General features: G+C 56.2%; 3 protein-coding genes across 9 annotated transcripts in view; 1 reads left to right on the top strand and 2 right to left on the bottom strand.

The window, feature by feature from the left end:
* Window positions 1-934: 934 nt before the first annotated feature.
* CENPO (centromere protein O) lies at window positions 935-6,307 on the bottom strand. Of its 2 annotated transcripts, none has more exons than XM_068409004.1 (6): window positions 6,098-6,307; window positions 4,943-5,112; window positions 4,447-4,558; window positions 3,809-4,071; window positions 2,869-3,040; window positions 935-1,522 (listed from the first exon to the last, which is right to left on the bottom strand). In XM_068409004.1, exons 1-6 carry the CDS (start codon window positions 6,126-6,128, stop codon window positions 1,398-1,400), a joined length of 873 nt encoding a protein of 290 aa, XP_068265105.1. In that variant the 5' UTR covers window positions 6,129-6,307; the 3' UTR covers window positions 935-1,397. The 2 variants fall into 2 exon arrangements, with proteins under 2 accessions (XP_068265105.1, XP_068265096.1); XM_068408995.1 differs by having other exon boundaries at window positions 4,447-4,555; window positions 6,098-6,228.
* Window positions 6,308-7,391: 1,084 nt separating this feature from the next.
* On the top strand, window positions 7,392-11,166 carry PTRHD1 (peptidyl-tRNA hydrolase domain containing 1). Of its 3 annotated transcripts, XR_011048415.1 has the most exons (4): window positions 7,401-7,616; window positions 8,685-8,945; window positions 9,746-9,926; window positions 10,761-11,166. XR_011048415.1 is itself a non-coding variant. In XM_068403667.1 (2 exons), the coding sequence occupies exons 1-2, from the start codon at window positions 7,401-7,403 to the stop codon at window positions 8,853-8,855; spliced, it is 387 nt and encodes a 128-aa protein (XP_068259768.1). In that variant the 5' UTR covers window positions 7,392-7,400; the 3' UTR covers window positions 8,856-9,030. The 3 variants fall into 3 exon arrangements, 1 of the variants encoding a protein (XP_068259768.1); XR_011048416.1 differs by lacking the exon at window positions 9,746-9,926 and having other exon boundaries at window positions 10,761-11,162; XM_068403667.1 differs by lacking the exons at window positions 9,746-9,926; window positions 10,761-11,166 and having other exon boundaries at window positions 7,392-7,616; window positions 8,685-9,030.
* NCOA1 (nuclear receptor coactivator 1) overlaps window positions 10,216-15,490 on the bottom strand; it is a 211,785-nt gene continuing 206,510 nt past the window's right edge. The window contains exons 19-23 of one of the 4 annotated variants that reach the window (XM_068403391.1): window positions 15,199-15,373; window positions 14,054-14,237; window positions 13,176-13,265; window positions 12,157-12,213; window positions 11,977-12,066 (exon numbers count right to left, since the gene is read on the bottom strand). In XM_068403391.1, the coding sequence (XP_068259492.1) occupies window positions 12,169-12,213; window positions 13,176-13,265; window positions 14,054-14,237; window positions 15,199-15,373 (494 nt within the window). In that variant the 3' untranslated portion in view covers window positions 11,977-12,066; window positions 12,157-12,168. Of the gene's footprint in view, window positions 12,067-12,156; window positions 12,214-13,175; window positions 13,266-14,053; window positions 14,238-15,198; window positions 15,374-15,490 lie in introns of all 4 variants that reach the window. The other 3 variants (XM_068403479.1, XM_068403214.1, XM_068403300.1) reach the window with 3 other exon arrangements.

The following is a 15,490-nucleotide window of genomic DNA, read 5'->3' as shown; positions in this document are numbered from 1 at the left end:
TGGAGTTTAATCCTCACCCCATAGAACCACAGACTGGTTTGGGTTGGGAGGGACCTTAAAGCCCATCCAGTTCCAACCCCCTGCCATGGGCAGGGACACCTTCCACCAGACCAGGTTGCTCCAAGCCCCATCCAACCTGGCCTTGAACACTGCCAGGGAGGGGGCAGCCACAGCTGCTCTGGGCAGCCTGGGCCAGGCTCTCACCACCCTCACAGCAAAGAATTTCTTCCTCACATCTCATCTCAATCTCCCCTCTTGCTGTTTAAAACCGTTCCCCCTCGTCCTGTCACTCCATGCCCTTGTAAAAAGCCCCTCTCCAGCTTTCCTGTCGCCCCTTCAGGTACTGGAAGGTGCTAGAAGGTCTCCCTGGAGCCTTCTCTTCTCCAGGCTGAACAGCCCCAGCTCTCTCAGCCTGTCTCCAGAGCAGAGGGGCTCCAGCCCTCTGAGCATCTCCGTGGCCTCCTCTGGACTCGCCCCGAGGTGTGACGGGGCTTATGGCCCAGACCTGCCTCTGCTAGTCCAAATCCTCAGCCTCTCCAAATATGAATGAGCGAATGCATCACCCCACAGGGACCCCCCCGAGCTGTCACCTCTTCTAAAGCAGCTTCACCTGGGAGGCATCAGCCTTGCAGCCTTCCTCCGCGAGGAGCTCTGAACATCAGGGGCAGGAATCCCTCCCTGGAGCTAAGACACTGCAGTTTAAACAGGTTGTCTGGTTTAATCTGGACAAGGAGCTCTAATGATTACAGAAACAATTAAAAAAATTATATGGTGCTTTCCCTGTGCCTTGTCACTTGTGGGAGTGGCGTAAAACTGAGACAGGAAAAAATATTGGCATTTAAACCACTTTATATATATTGTCATTTAAACCCCATTCTACTAAACCACATTATAAGGCTGAAGGAAATCGATAGAAGATTTTTTTTAAACACAATTTCAGTCACACAGAACTTTTATTAACAAGTTTTTAAAGTGCTGTTACAAACCAGCAAGATTTGAAAGATCTGATCCAAACTAGGAAGCACAACAGGGCACCTGCAACGCTGCCCCGTGCCTGAAGGGGGGGAAACAGCACGTGTGGGGCCACTGCGGGTGTGAAATTTTCTGGCCAGTTCAGTGTTTGTGCTGGGGGTAGTGGGGTACCACAGCCTGGCAATAACTGAACCTCACCTCTGTCCCTCTCCAGCTCCGAAGAGGAATTCCTTTCCTGGCTGTAGTGAGCAGGGCACAGGTTATTCCGCTCGCTCCCCTCTGTTTGAGGGGCACTGGGTAGTTAATACAGTTTCTGATTCCAACTGCGAGGTGTTACGGCGCTGGTTGCTCCTCGGGGGGTTCCTGCAGCTGGTGATGACTCCCCGCAGGCTGGGGAGCTCGGGGAGGAGCAGAGGCAGGGTGGTTTATGGAGCTCCATCCACGCTTTCTGCAGCGCTGCCGAAGGAGCGGAAGGCTTTGTGCAGGGCCACGCGGCGGAACGCGTCCGAGTGAGCTGCTGCCCTCGCTGCGAGGGACGCGGGAGCGTCCGCTGGCGAGAGATGGATGGATCAAGTAGGGCAAGGAAAATCATATCACAGAACCACAGACTGGTTTGGGTTGGGAGGGACCTTAAAGCCCACCCAGTTCCACGGGCAGGGACACCTTCCACCAGACCAGGTTGCTCCAAGCCCCATCCAACCTGGCCTTGAACACTGCCAGGGAGGGGGCAGCCACAGCTGCTCTGGGCAACCTGGGCCAGGCTCTCACCACCCTCACAGCAAAGAATTTCTTCCTCAGATCTCATCTCAATCTCCCCTCTTTCAGTTTAAAACCGTTCCCCCTCATCCTGTCACTCCATGCCCTTGTAAAAAGCCCCTCTCCAGCTTTCCTGTAGCCCCTTCAGGCACTGGAAAGTGCTAGAAGGTCTCCCCGCAGCCTTCTCTTCTCCAGCATAAAACAATTTGCTTCTCATTCTTCCCTTGCCCCCAGAGAGGTTTTCACTCTCCCTCACTGCAGTTTTTCTCCTCATAACCCTTCTCTCTCCTTCCTAACCCTTCACATCCTGCAGCTCCCCCATGGGATTTGAGGGCTGCAGAAGGCGTGAGCGCCTTGAGAAACACCCGCTGCTGCAGGCGAGGAGGGTGACGTGGGAGCCTCAGCCACCTCGTTGAGACACTGAAATTGGTGAGCAAAGGGGACAGATGCTGGGGAGAAAGGAGAGGGGGAACTGGTGACACACTCCCTGACAACTCCTCTGGCCTAACCAGCTTGCAGAAGCAGGCCTGAGACTGCGACTGATGGCAGAGAGATTATTAGTGCTCGGCTCAGAGCTCCATCTAGCTGCACGTTGGTCCCTGTGCCCCGCAGCCCGGCCAGCTGGGAGCTGGACACGGCGTGGCTGGAACCACGGGGAGACTGATGGGCAAAGGATTCCTCAGCCCAGTTTGTAGGAACCAGTTAGAAAATAGGGCAGACCCAGGAGGAGGTGGCATTACTGGTACGGAGGAGGGGGCGTCAGGGAAAGGTTTAACTTAATGCATCGAGAGAGAGAAATTCCTGCTGCTGAAAAGATCCCGTCTCACTTGCCCACAACTAGCCCCCACCCTAGGGAAGATCATCAGGCTGGGTGCCAGGTTTTCAAGGGTCAGAAATGAGTCTCTGTGAAACGTGTGAAAACACCACCCTGACCCTGCTGGGACCAGTTACAGCTGGATGAGTTACAGCTGCTTCAAGACCCACACAACCCTTTCTATAATCTTTTCTCCCTCAGAAACAGGACCGCCTGCTCCCTTCTGTGCCCAAACTCAACGAGAAGGAGTCCTCATCCACCTGCAGAGCCTCAGGATGATCTGCCCACCCCACGGCCCCAGCCAGACCCCGGTGACATTCACTTACGTGTGCAGGAAACGATGACTTCAGTGGGGAGGCTGCAACAGAGATCTCCGTAAAGCAGCCTGGCGTTGAAGGGAAAGGTCTGGCTTTTCTTTGACACGTTGTAATTGAAGACCAGCAAGTTACACAAGGAGTTCCTCTGCAAGGTTCCTTCTATCTGGTTGGAAAAGTGTTCCTGGAGGGATGAAGAGAGGAAAGCTAGGAAGGGAGCCCATCAGGGTAGGGCTGGGAGCTCACCAAGTGCAGTGCCCCCACATAGAATCATTTGGGTGGAAAGGACCTTTGAGATCATCGAGTCCAACAGTTAACCCAGCACTGCCAAGGCCACCACTAACCTGTGTCCCTCAGCACCACATCTACACGGCTTCTAAATCCCCCCAGGGATGGGGACTCCACCACTGCCCTGGGCAGCCTGTGCCAGCGCTTGACAGCCCTTTCCATGAAGAAATGGAAACAAGCCTTGTGTGGGAAAGACTTAACTAAACAAATGCTCGTGCCCAGCCTTAAGCCAGCAGCTTTTGACGCAGCTATTTCAGCTGAAGGATCTCCAGAGAGGACAGCTTTGTGTCTGGCACTAAATTTTAAATGAGCCAACATTGTCATCCAAGCATGTGACAATCGATGAAATGGGCAACTTGAGTTTTGAGTCACACGATAATTTGTGAAGTTCTGAAAACCAAACCAGCCAAGATTCCCCCCAAGCGCTTCAGAGACTCACAGAATCACAGAATCAATGAGGTTGGCAGAGCCCTCTGGGATCATCGAGTCCAACCGTTGCCCTGACACCACCATGGCAACTAGACCATGGCACTAAGTGCCATGGCCAGGCTTTTCTTAAACCCCTCCAGAGATGGTGACTCCACCACCTCCCTGAGCAGCCCATAACGCTTGGTACATCAAAGGGAAAAGGATGGGTGGACGTCACTGCTGCAGCCATTGGTACCTGTAACTGGTCTGCCTGGTACCTCCTCCCCACGTAAGCGTTCAGGTGGTCCGACAGGACAGCCAAGAAGCGCCTGATGTCCGTCTGCAAGTACTTGGTGGCGATCTGCTCCAGGGGGATGAAGATGGGGATGGAGTGGCGGTGAATCTGCACTTCTTCTGGCTTGGTGAGCAGGTCCAGGTGGTAGGAATCCAAGTAGGTGCCCTCGTAAGCCGTGCTGATGCAGAAACACACTCCCCGCTTGGTCAGCTTCCCGCTGATCCCTTGGGGCCAGAGAGAGGGTTTACTCAGGGCTGCCCTAACTCATCAGTGCAGGGCGGCTTTGAAGGGCAACACAAGAGGGGCTGCGTCCCAAATATTTAATTCATAAGGTAGTTACATGTTTTCCAGAATCTAGACCTTGGTTTATAAATGATACAGTTCAGTAAACAATAGTTCCTGCAACATCCCAGAGGCCTCCTGTGAAAGGCAGGGAATTACAAGGTTACTGCTCTTCCAGCACCTTCAGACTCTAAAGGCTCCAAGCACAACAGCAGCAGCGTGAACAGGGAAGTTACACTTCACATCAGGCTCATTTTCCAAAATTTAACACCGCAGAAACGCAGCCAATGGCAGAACACACAAATCTCAGACATTACCTGTGAGGTAGAAGACCTGCAGCATGGCCTTAATCCTTTTTATATTCCACTCTACAACAGCCCGAGCACTGGGCTGTGCTGGGTCTGACACGACTCCTTCTTTCCCAAGCTGCTACAAAAGCCAGAAGAGAAGAGAGGTCAGAATCACTGACATGAATGTGTCACCTGAAGGGAACAGAGTCAGGCTACAGAGACATAATAATCCGGCTCTGAGAAAAGCGAGATGGCATTTCAAGCAGAAGAGAGGAGAAATGAAGCAGAAGAGGGGAAAAAAACCTCAAGAAAAGAGTTCAGAAGCGGCCACACGACCTCTAAGCAAGTAGACTCAGCAGTTCTGGACTACAGGGTGCTGAAAACAGGGGACACCAGGACTGTACGTCACTTAAAAAGGGAAAATAAAAAAATAGTAGTTGACTCTGTATGAATACCTCAGTAAATCCACCCTTGGAGAGCAGGAGCACGCCAGAGGTGTGCTCTGCACCAAGCCCCTTCTCACCCCCTTTTGCTGCAGGTCCACTTTCGCCCGCAGCTCATCCCTCTGGGCTCTCAGCTCCTGGACTCTTGCTTTCAGCCTGGCCAGCTTCTCTTCTTGCTGCTCCTTCTCCTCTTGCTTCACAGCTGCCTCGTGAGCCTGCGCCTCCAGCATTGCCAGGTGAGCAAACACCCCTGCGAGGAAAAGCACAGCACGCTCAAAAATCCAGGCTGTGACTATAGTGGTCTGCAATTCAGTACCCAAAATGAGTAGGTGCAGTGCAGATATATAAAGAAACCACTTTCAAGAGCTTTTCAAAGGGGCAGAGGACAGGGAAACGTCTCACAAAGAGGCTTTTGGGGATTTTAAACAGCGAGGGTGAGTGCCAGCAGACCCTAAACACTGGGGTGCCCCACACCAGCGAGCTAACCCCCTGGACAGCAGTGAGCCAGCAAAGGCACCCAGCCCCGTCCCAAGAGAGCTCCAACACTCAGTCTGATTTCTAACCACAGAGAAGTGACTTCTCTGAAGCTCCCATACCCTAAACTGGCCGTGAGTGACTCAAGGCACGATTATAGAATCATAGAGTGGTTTGGGTTGGAAGGGACTTCAAGACCATCCAGTTCCAACCCCCTGCCATGGGCAGGGACACCTTCCACCAGACCAGGTTGCTCCCAGCCCCATCCAACCTGGCCTTGAACACTGCCAGGGAGGGGGCAGCCACAGCTGCTCTGGGCAACCTGGGCCAGGGTCTCACCACCCTCACACCAAAGAATTTCTTCCTCAGATCTCATCTCAGTCTCCCCTCTTGCAGTTTAAAACCGTTCCCCCTCGTCCCGTCACTCCATGCCCTTGTAAAAAGCCCCTCTCCTGCTTTCCTGTAGCCCCTTCAGGTACTGGAAGGTGCTAGAAGGTCTCCTTGGAGCCTTCTCTTCTCCAGGCTGAACAGCCCCAGCTCCCTCAGCCTGTCTCCAGAGCAGAGGGCTCCAGCCCTCTGAGCATCTCCGTGGCCTCCTCTGGACTCGCCCCAACAGCTCTGTGTCCTTCTTCTGTTGGGGGCCCCAGAGCTGAACACAGTAGGGGTCACTTGTGGCCCCAAGCATTTAGGGTTCCATCCCACAGGATGACACACTTTGCACTTGGATAGAAAGCACACCCTGCACCCCAGCCAGCTCTCACCATCCGGTGAATACACTTTCCCTTCCTCCATCTTCCCTGGCCGCTCTCCTGCCAGTGGGAAGACAGTCGTCAGCCCTCTCCGGCCAGGCTCCGTCCCTTGGGAAGTGGTAACGTGGGGGCAGCGAGAGCTCTTCCTCAGGGGACCTTCCTCTTCCTCCTGCCGCTGCAACAGGACTCCAAGAAGCGCCGAGGGCAGTTCTAGCAGCCAGGCCGGCCCCACTCAGGACCCGTCCCACGGGCCGATGGCTGAAATGACACATTATAACCCACCATTTTCTATCAGCCACCATTTCACACCAGCCCTACACAGAAACCTCCGGGAGTGCAGGCACGGACAGGATTCATAGAATCATTTGGTTGGAAAGGACCTTTAAGATCATCGAGTCCAACCCTTACCCCAGCACTGCCAAGGCCACCACTAACCCATGGCCCTCAGCACCACATCTACACGGCTTTTAAATCCCCCCAGGGATGGGGACTCCACCACTGCCCTGGGCAGCCTGTGCCAGCGCTTGACAACCCTTTCCATGAAGAAATTGTCCCTGATCTCCAATCTAAACCTCCCCTGGCACAACTTGAGGCCAGTTCCTCTCGTCCCATCACTTGTTACCTGGGAGAAGAGACCGACCCCCCCCTCGCTACACCCTCCTTTCAGGCAGTTGTAGAGAGCGAGAAGGTCTCCCCTCAGCCTCCTTTTCTCCAGGCTAAACCCCCCCAGGTCCCTCAGCCGCTCCCCATCACACTTGTGCTCCAGACCCTTCCCCAGCCCCGTTGCCCTTCTCTGGACTCGCTCCAGCACCTCAAGGTCTTTCTTGTCGTGAGGGGCCCAAAACTGCACCCAGGATTCGAGGTGCGGCCTCACCAGTGTCCAGTACACCGGCCTCCGCCAGCAGGACGGGCTCGGAGAGCCGCCCCAGCCCCGGGGGGTGACAGGGAGGCTCCCGGGGGTGCCGGGGCTCTCCTCACACGGACGGGGTGGGGTGGGCCGGAACCCCCGGGGACTCCGCCGAGGGGCACAGGGATACGGGGGGAGCCTGCAGCGGGGGTCTACGCACCTCGGGGCCCCACCGAGGGGCCGGGCCGGGACGGGACCCCCTCGGTTCCCCGCCGCCTCCCGCACTCACCTCAGCCCCGGGCGCTCAAACCGCGCGCCTCCGCGCCGCCGGAAGGACGTCACCACGCCTGACGCCATTCCCCTCCCCACACCGTTTGCCGTACAACAAAATGGCGGCAGCGATACAGCTCCCCTCCACGCACGCACCGCGCCTCCCGGCAGGCTGTGCGGCAGGCGCCGTACGGCAGCATGGCGGCGCCCGGAGCGGTGGCGGAGGCGGCGGCGCTGGTGCAGTACGTGGTGCTGCGCGGGGACCTGGCCCGGCCGCCGCGGCCGTGGCCGCTGGGCGCGGTGGTGGCGCAGGGCTGTCACGCCGCCCTGGCCGCGGTGCACGCGCATCGCCAGCACAGCGACACCCGCGCCTACCTGGAGTCGGGCGGCGCCATGCGCACCGTCGTGCTGGAGGTGCGCGGGGCACGCCGGGAGCCGCGGGGCACGCCGGGAGCGCCGCGCTTAGGGAGGGGGCGGGCGCCATGTTGGGGCGGGCTGGGCAGGGCCCTGACGGGGCGGTGAGGGGCTGCGGGGTCTGTGGAGGCATCACCGGGAGGGCTCGGCCGTCACCCGCCTTCCCCCGGCCTGCCCTCACGGTCCCGGGCGCCCCTCCCGCCCGCCTCAGCCGCGGGGGGTGAACCGCGGCCTAAACCCCCCGAGGGCCGCTGGTCCCTGTGCCCTGCGAGGCCTCCGGTGCCGGAGGTGCCGTTAGTGCCTGTGAGCCCCGTAACCACCCAGGGCCGCAAGAGCAGCAGCCACTTCGTGAGGGGGGGGGGGGTCGGGGTGGTGATACACTTTAGGGGAGGGTGTCAAGGGGATGGGGCCAGACTCTGCTCAGTGGTGCCCAGTGACAGGACAAGGGGCAACGGGCACAAACTGAAACACGGGAAGTTCCATCTGAATATGAGGAGGAACTTCTTTGCTGTGAGGGTGGCAGAGCCCTGGCACAGGCTGCCCAGGGAGGGGGGAGTCTCCTTCTCTGGAGATATTCAAACCCGCCTGGACATAACCCTGTGCAACGTGCTGTGGGTGACCCTGCTTTGGCAGGGGTTGGGCTGGGTGATCTCCAGAGGTCCGTTCCCACCCCAACCAGGCTGGGATTCTATGGGGGCAGCCCCGGTGTGGCCGTGGGGCTGGGCAGAGCTGTTTGCCTGAGCATGCAGAGCCAGGCAAGGGAAAAAACCCCTGCATTTTTGAAGGTTTACAACCTGTGTTGGCTCACAACCCCCCCGCTCCTACCCCCAGCGCTCGCAGAGGCCGGCGGCGCAGCCAGGGCCTGCAAGAATAAAAAGCCTTTGGGTAAGATACAAAGTACGGGGATTGCCCATCCTACAACCTGTGTGCAGGCAGCTGGCTGCCTCCCTGTCCTGGCCACCATCCTCAGCGTGGGCTGCCTTGCTTTGCCTCTTTCCCCCCAGCTCTTGTGGGTACCCAGCACCACCTCCCACCCAGCCCTCACAGCAGACTCTGTCTCTTCCCCAGGCTCCGGACGAAGCTGCCCTGACAGCGCTGGCGGAGACCCTGAAGCAGCACAGCATTGACCACGAAGTATGGACTGAGCAGCCCGAGAACGTGGCGACCTGCCTGGCGCTCAGGCCTTACCCGAAGGACCAAGTGCACCAGCACCTGAAGAAATTTAAGTTGCTGAAGTGACAGCGGCCGGGCACGGGCAGCAACCCTCCTGGGTAGGCGCCGGGAGGAAAGCTGCTGTGTCTGGGACGCTGTGCTAATGCTCAGCAGCAGGTAGTTGTCGTCTTGCGAGGTGACAGAGTTGCACAGTGTGAAATGGCTCTTTGGAGGGGAGGATTAAATGTTATTCTGTGCAGAATGTGCCTGTGTGTTATATTAACCTGCTGTCTGCGTGAAGTCAGCACACTCACCGCTCTTTTCCCAGCCAGCGCAGGCAAACTTTTAGGTTCTGCCACGCTTGGGAATGGCTCTGGTGCTTTTTAGGGCTGACTTTCCCCTTGGGCAGCCCTTTGAGCCTTCCCGTTCATCTGTGCAGCCACGCCAGATCGCTTTTTCCTCCCGCACCAGCGAGGTTTGTGATTTAATTCGCGCTGAGCCGCACGATGACACCGCAAACAGCAGACGGCAGCATCGAGGCTCGCTGCAGGTCTCGTCCTGCTGCGTTTGGCCTCGTCTACAGTGAAAATGTTTGAAATGAGCCACTTAGTTTCAAAAAAAAAAGCGTGTTGTCAGCTAGAAGTGTGTGCCCCACGTCTCTGCGTCCTGGTCACGCTGTTAATGCCACTGTCACCCCTATTTTCCCTCTATATCCCCCTTTTCCAGAGCACAGAGCAGCTTGTTGTGGCCTTGAATTAAGGGTGTTATGCTCCAGCTGGGGCAGGACAGGATTTGACCCAAGGGCCTGGGTTTAGACCTGCCCCTGAGCCACCCCCGCAGCCTGCCAGGCCCCTGGCTTCATGAATAAACCCGGTGTCACCACGGGGAGCAGAGCTGTGGCGTGGGGTCCGGTGTCCCTCATCCCTCGCCCCACTCCAGCAGTAAATTCAGTGCCTAATAACTATTTTTCTCTCCAGCGCTTTGGGATCTCAGACAACGTTTTTACCACCCAATTCTGCACCCCCGACTCATTTCCAGCTCCCCAGCGTGACGCCCCGCGGTGACAGAGGGGGTTCCTGCGGCGAGGATGGCATCACCCACCCCACCAAACAGCCCCCATGGGCACAGAAACAACAAAAACGTTGGCTGGCAACTCGGGTTCTTTTTTTTTTTTGTTGTTTGTTTGTGTTCTTTTGTCATCTTTAACTCAAATGTCAACCAACAAAGCTACACATTTTTCCACACACCAGCGCGATTTTTAGAGAGGGGAAAAAGAATTAAAATCCCCTGTAGCCGCCTCCCCCTCCCCATAAAAGTCAGCAGTGAATATTAAAAGCGACTCCCCGACTAAAAGAGAAGAAAAAACGAATTTATACAGAGCTCAGAGCTATTTACAGTGACAGGCTTGAGGGGAAAAAAAAAAAAAAAGCTGTCTCCCAACAGAGAATTCAATTATTATTATTATTTTATTATTATTATTTTAAATAGTTTAAGCTACCTCAGCTGTTAAACACAATCAAAGCAGAAAGAACCGACTGCTTAATTTTATTTAATATTTAATCAGAAAATTTTATCTACAATAATTGACAGACCCCCTCCCCCCCCAGCCTTCCCCCTAAAAATTATTGCAGGTTTTTTCCCCCCCCGAACTGGTCTTTTTTTTTTTGTGTTTTGGATTTTTTTTTTGCCTTTTTTCTTTTTTTTTTTCCTCCTCCTTTTGTATTATACACATTGTAACCCCCCCTCCCTCCCCAGTTCGCTCGGAGGCCTGAAACCAGCATAAAACATGGAAAAAAATGGCGGGTCAAAATACTCTGGTTTGGTTTTTTTTTAGTTTTTTTAGTCTTTTTTTCTTTAAAACCGACAAACTCACGATTGCTAGAAAAAGCTGATTGTACGCACAAGCGGGCTGGGGCGGAGGGGAGAGAAGGGCTTTTGTTTAAGCGTGAATTTCAAAAAAAAAAACAACCACCACAACGGCTTTTCCCGCAGAAGTCCAGCGCCGATCCCCTTCCGTGCGCCGAGACGTGATCAGTGACAGATCCAGCTGAAACTGAGATTGCTCTTCCTCCTCCTCCTCCTCCTCCTCCTCCTCCTGCCGCCGCCGCAGTCCTCCAGCTGCCTTCTCACCCCTCCCCGCCTCCCCGAGAAACCTTCCTCCAGATTAAGCCGCCAGCGAAATGATTACAAAAATAAGAATCATCTGTAATTTTGGCTCGAGAAACCCACTGTCCCGCCTCGGCGCTTCGCCGACGTCCGACGCTTTTTTTTTAAAAAAGAAAAAAAAAAAAAAGAAAAAAGGGGGGGAAAAAAAGGGAAAAAAAAAACAAGGGGGAAGGAAAAAGGGAAGAAAAAATAAAGGGGAAGAAAAAAGGGGAAAAGAAGAGGGAAAGGGGGAAAAGAGGGAAAAAAGGGGATAAAAGGGAAAAAAGGGGGGAAGAAAAGGGGATAAAAGGGGAAAAAGGGGGAAAAAAGGGGGGAAAAAGGGGGAAAAGGGAAAAAAAGGGGGAAAAAAAGGGGGAAAAAGGGATAAAAGGGGAAAAAAGGGGGAAAAAGGGGAAAAAAGGGAAAAAAGGGGGAAAAGAGGGGAAAGGGGAAAAAGGGGAAAAAGGGGAAAAAGGGGGAAAAAAGGGGGAAAAGGGGAAAAAAGGGGGAAAAGGGGAAAGGGAAAAAAGGGGGAAAAAAGGGGAAAAAAGGGGGAAAAAAGGGGGGAAAAAGGGGATAAAAGGGGAAAAAAGGGGGAAAAAAGGGGGAGAAAAGGTAAAAATGGGGGAAAAAAGGGGGAAAAAGGGATAAAAGGGGGAAAAGGGGAAAAGGGAAAAAAGGGGGAAAAAGGGGGAAAAGGGGAAAAAAGGGGGAAAAAAAGGGGGAGAAAAGGGGAAAAAAGGGGGAAAAAGGGGGAAAAAGGGGAGGGGGGAAAAAATGGGGATGGGGAAAAAAAAAAAAGGAGGAAAAAACCCACCTCCCCCCCCAATAAAACAAACCCCCCCCTTTTTGCTCCAAACACTACGAGCTGAAGAATGGCTGCGGGGTCGAGATATCAAAAATCTCAGAAAAATAGATAATATATATATATTTATATATCTCTGTAGGGTCATCTTATTTAAATTTCACATTCCTCGAAAAGCGGTTATTCAGTCAGTAGCTGCTGAAGAAGGCTCTTCTGCTGGCCCGGCGGCGGCGGCGGCCCGGCGGCGTTTTTCGGGGTGCCCAAGGGAGCCGACGGGTTGAGGTAAGGATCTCCTACCAGATTCACTGTACACTGTACGTCGGCAAAGACCTGAACCTGTTGTACCTGCTGGGACACAAAAGATAAGAGGGGATTTAGCGGGGCCGGGGCAGGGGCCGGCGGCGGCGGATCTGGGTACTACGTGAAGTGGAAACTCACTAGAGACTTCCTCTAGTCTGGAGCCACCCCAGAGAAGAACTCTTCTGTCTTCTTGTCCTATAAAAAGAAAACCGCTGCAACTCATTCGGCTCTGCGAGGTTCAGAACGTTGCTCATCCAAAAAAAAATAAGGGAAAAATTGGATTTTTGGTGGGGGGGGGGGGGAAAAACACCCCCAACGTGGCATCCCCTGGGGGAAGGGGAGCCGTGGCGTGGTGGCCGTGGGGTGGCATTGGTGGTGAGCGAGGTCCGGCGCGGCTGTTTGAGCAAAATTAAGAGCTTGTGGTGTGTCTCGGCGCGTCCCCTACGGGCTCTGCAAAACCAAGGCTGCGCTACGGGGAAGGGGGGAGGCGCCGGCGGGTGTTGGATGAGGTGGGGGGTGAAGCGGATCGTCCCCCCCACGAGCCGGACGCATCGAGAGCTGGGCACGCTTTGGTGGTGCTGGGTGCTGCGCGGGGGGACGGGCAGCGTCCGGCAGCGATGGCTGCTGCCCCCGCAGCCTCCCCCAGCCAAATCTCCTCGCTCCGCCGCGCTTTAATCACAGAATCATCAACCAGGTTGGAGGAGCCCTCTGGGATCATCGAGTCCAACCGTTAATGTGGCAGCCCGGCTGCGCCGCGGGGGCCACCGGCCGCTCCGGTGGTGGCCGAGCCTAGGATAGAAACCCTCCCCGCTCGCCGTCACCCCGGGGATGGGGCAAGGGGCGTCGAACACCAACACTCGTTTATTTTTCCATCTCGGCCGCGGCGGCACCGCTCCCCTGCACCGCTCTCGGCAGCGGCGCGAGCTTCGGCGTGAAGAGGGTTGGCGAGCAGTGCTGGCGTCCCCGAGGGCTGGCCATCACCCAACGCTGGTGAGACCACGGTGGCTTCAACCCAACCCTGCCAACCGGGGCCGGCCCCGGTGCAAACCGAGCGTGCCGAGCCGGTACGGCCGGGGAACGTTCATCCTTTATTGGGGGGGGGACACCCGGCAAACTCCTCGGGGTACCTGAGGTGTGCTTAGCAGTTTCTTACTGACCTGCGCCCCATCTGCTTCTGTTTTCAAAAGGTCAGTGGAGGAAAGCTGGTTGCAGTAAAGGCCCGCGGGTCTCAGCGCCGGGTCATTTACCTGTCAAAAGCAAGATCCAGGCTCAGCCGGGGCTGCTGGAGGGGCACCCACCGCCCTCTCGAGCTGAGTTTGGGGGGACACAGATGGGCACCGTGCCACCAGCATCCTCTGTGGGCTGTGGGGTTTTGGGGGGCATCGGGCCCTGTCTTGCCTTTTTCCCCACCTTTGCCTCAGGCTGCTGCCAGCTCCGGGGGCATCTCACCCCCAGGAGCACGAAATGCCACCCAACTGCTCGGTGAGGGGGGTAAAAGCCACCGGCTCAGCCCCTGCACCGCGGCCAGCTAATGGGAGGGACCAACCTCCTTCCTCGACGAGCCCCGTGCCTTCTCCCCGGGGGAGGCTGCGAGCCCCAGCCTGGCAATGCCCCACGCCAAACCAACGAGCCAGGAGCTTAACGGCGCTGGGACAAACCCCAGCAGCTAAAAATGCCAGAGGCATCTCAACCTGTGCCAGGGAGGATCTCACTAAAGGGCAAGGCCACGTATCCAACCGTTCCCATTCCCCATCCCCGGCTTTCACAGCTCCCCGCGGGTGCATGGCTACAAACGGACCCACTGCCAGCCCACCACGAGGGCTGCAGGTGCTGGAGGTCCTGGGCACACCCCTGCACCCCCCCAAGGACACCCCAGGGCACTGGTGAGCTTGGGCTCCAGCACAGCGGCAATGCCAGTGGAGGCAGCTTTGCTGCTTCCCCCTTCCCACCAGGTACCCCCAGGGCCAGAGAAGTGAATGCAGGACCCCCAGGAGGTGGCTGAGCACCCCGGGAGCAGGGATGGCGCGGGACTGACCTGCTCCGAGCACATGGAGTTCATCCCGGGCATCTGCAGCGAGTTCATCTGCATCTGTCCAGCCATGGGGTTCATGTTCTGGACGTTGGTGTTTCCTCCCGCCATGGAGACGGTGATGCTCATGTTGTTGTACATGCCCTGCTGAGCAGGCGCCGGCTGGCTCTGCCCCGCTTGGCTGAATACGCTGGGAGAGAGGGGGAAAAAAACATTACCCGGGTGTACGTGGAGCTGGGGGGCATCTCGAGGTGTGTGCCATGGAGACATCCACCCTCTGCTCCTGCTGAAGCAGGAGGCTCCTTGGTGTGACGGGGTAGAGCAGGAGAGACACCGGTGCCAAGAGAGGGATTGTTACAGGGCTTCGGGCTGGATTAAGGGTCAGTCAGATGCAAAGCCCTGGTCTAGGGGACACCAAGTTCAGCCCTTCGTGCTCCTTCCAGAGCCCTCCTCAACACCCAACCATCCCCACTTGTGCTCCAGGCAGGACAGCTCTCCATCGCAAGGCAAGGTGAAGTGTCCCACCGCCCAAGAGAGCTCCCATCTCATCCCAGTCAGCCCAGTAACCTCCTGCTCCGTGCTCCTGCACAGAGCTGGGACACAAAGCAAGGCAGCCCCAGGTGAGCTTTTGGGGTTGTGTGGGGGGTTTTTCCCACATTTCTGGTGATCTGAAGCTCAAACCTGACTGGTGCAAAAAAGAAAAGGCAACAAGTCTGGTGACTCTTCCCATTTGCTCCCCTACGTCAGAGCTGGACACTTCTTAAGAAGGTCACGCAGTGACCTGCGACTTCTGGTCTTGACTCCATTTATTGTCATGTTTCCTAATCCCACTTCAGCAGCCATAATTAAGCTGCTCATTTAATTACAAGCCAAAGGCTTCCTTCATGTCTTACTCAACACACATGCTCATTCATTTAAACACTGTGGGCTTCTGGCCGCCTCCAAGCCGAGGCGAAGACGAGGACATGGGTTGGTGGTGACTTCTGGAGGATGTCACGGTAGGAGCTCAGCACGTGTCCTCAGCCAGGTGTCACCTACGGTCACCGCCACCCCTGCCAAAACCCTACCAGGGGACCATCACCTTGGTGTCACCTTGCTGCCCTCTCTCTGTGTCACCCGAGTGCTCCAGGTTATCCCCACCGTGCTCTTACTTGTTATTCCCCATGGCTCCTTGCTGCCAGCTCTTCATGTCAGGCGACTGGTAGCCCGGTGTCGGCGGAGCCGGCTGCAGCATGGGGCTTTGCGAAGGTGGGAGCTGGGGTGACATCAGGGGGCTGCTGGGGCTGAGCGACGGGGCAAAGGCGGGTTCGCTTTGCTGACCCATGCCTGGGGAAGGACAGACAGCGTCAGCGGTGCCCAGACCCCCGCCAGCAGCCCCAATTCCCTCCTCCTCCCTTGCAACCGCTGCCATCGGACCAGAACCATCAGCCTTGGCTTTTGGTC

This window comes from Nyctibius grandis, chromosome 1, assembly GCF_013368605.1.
Source record: "Nyctibius grandis isolate bNycGra1 chromosome 1, bNycGra1.pri, whole genome shotgun sequence".
NCBI classification, from domain to species: domain Eukaryota; kingdom Metazoa; phylum Chordata; class Aves; order Nyctibiiformes; family Nyctibiidae; genus Nyctibius; species Nyctibius grandis.
Note: the sequence above shows the minus strand (reverse complement) of the source record. Positions and strands in the feature narration are given on the sequence as shown.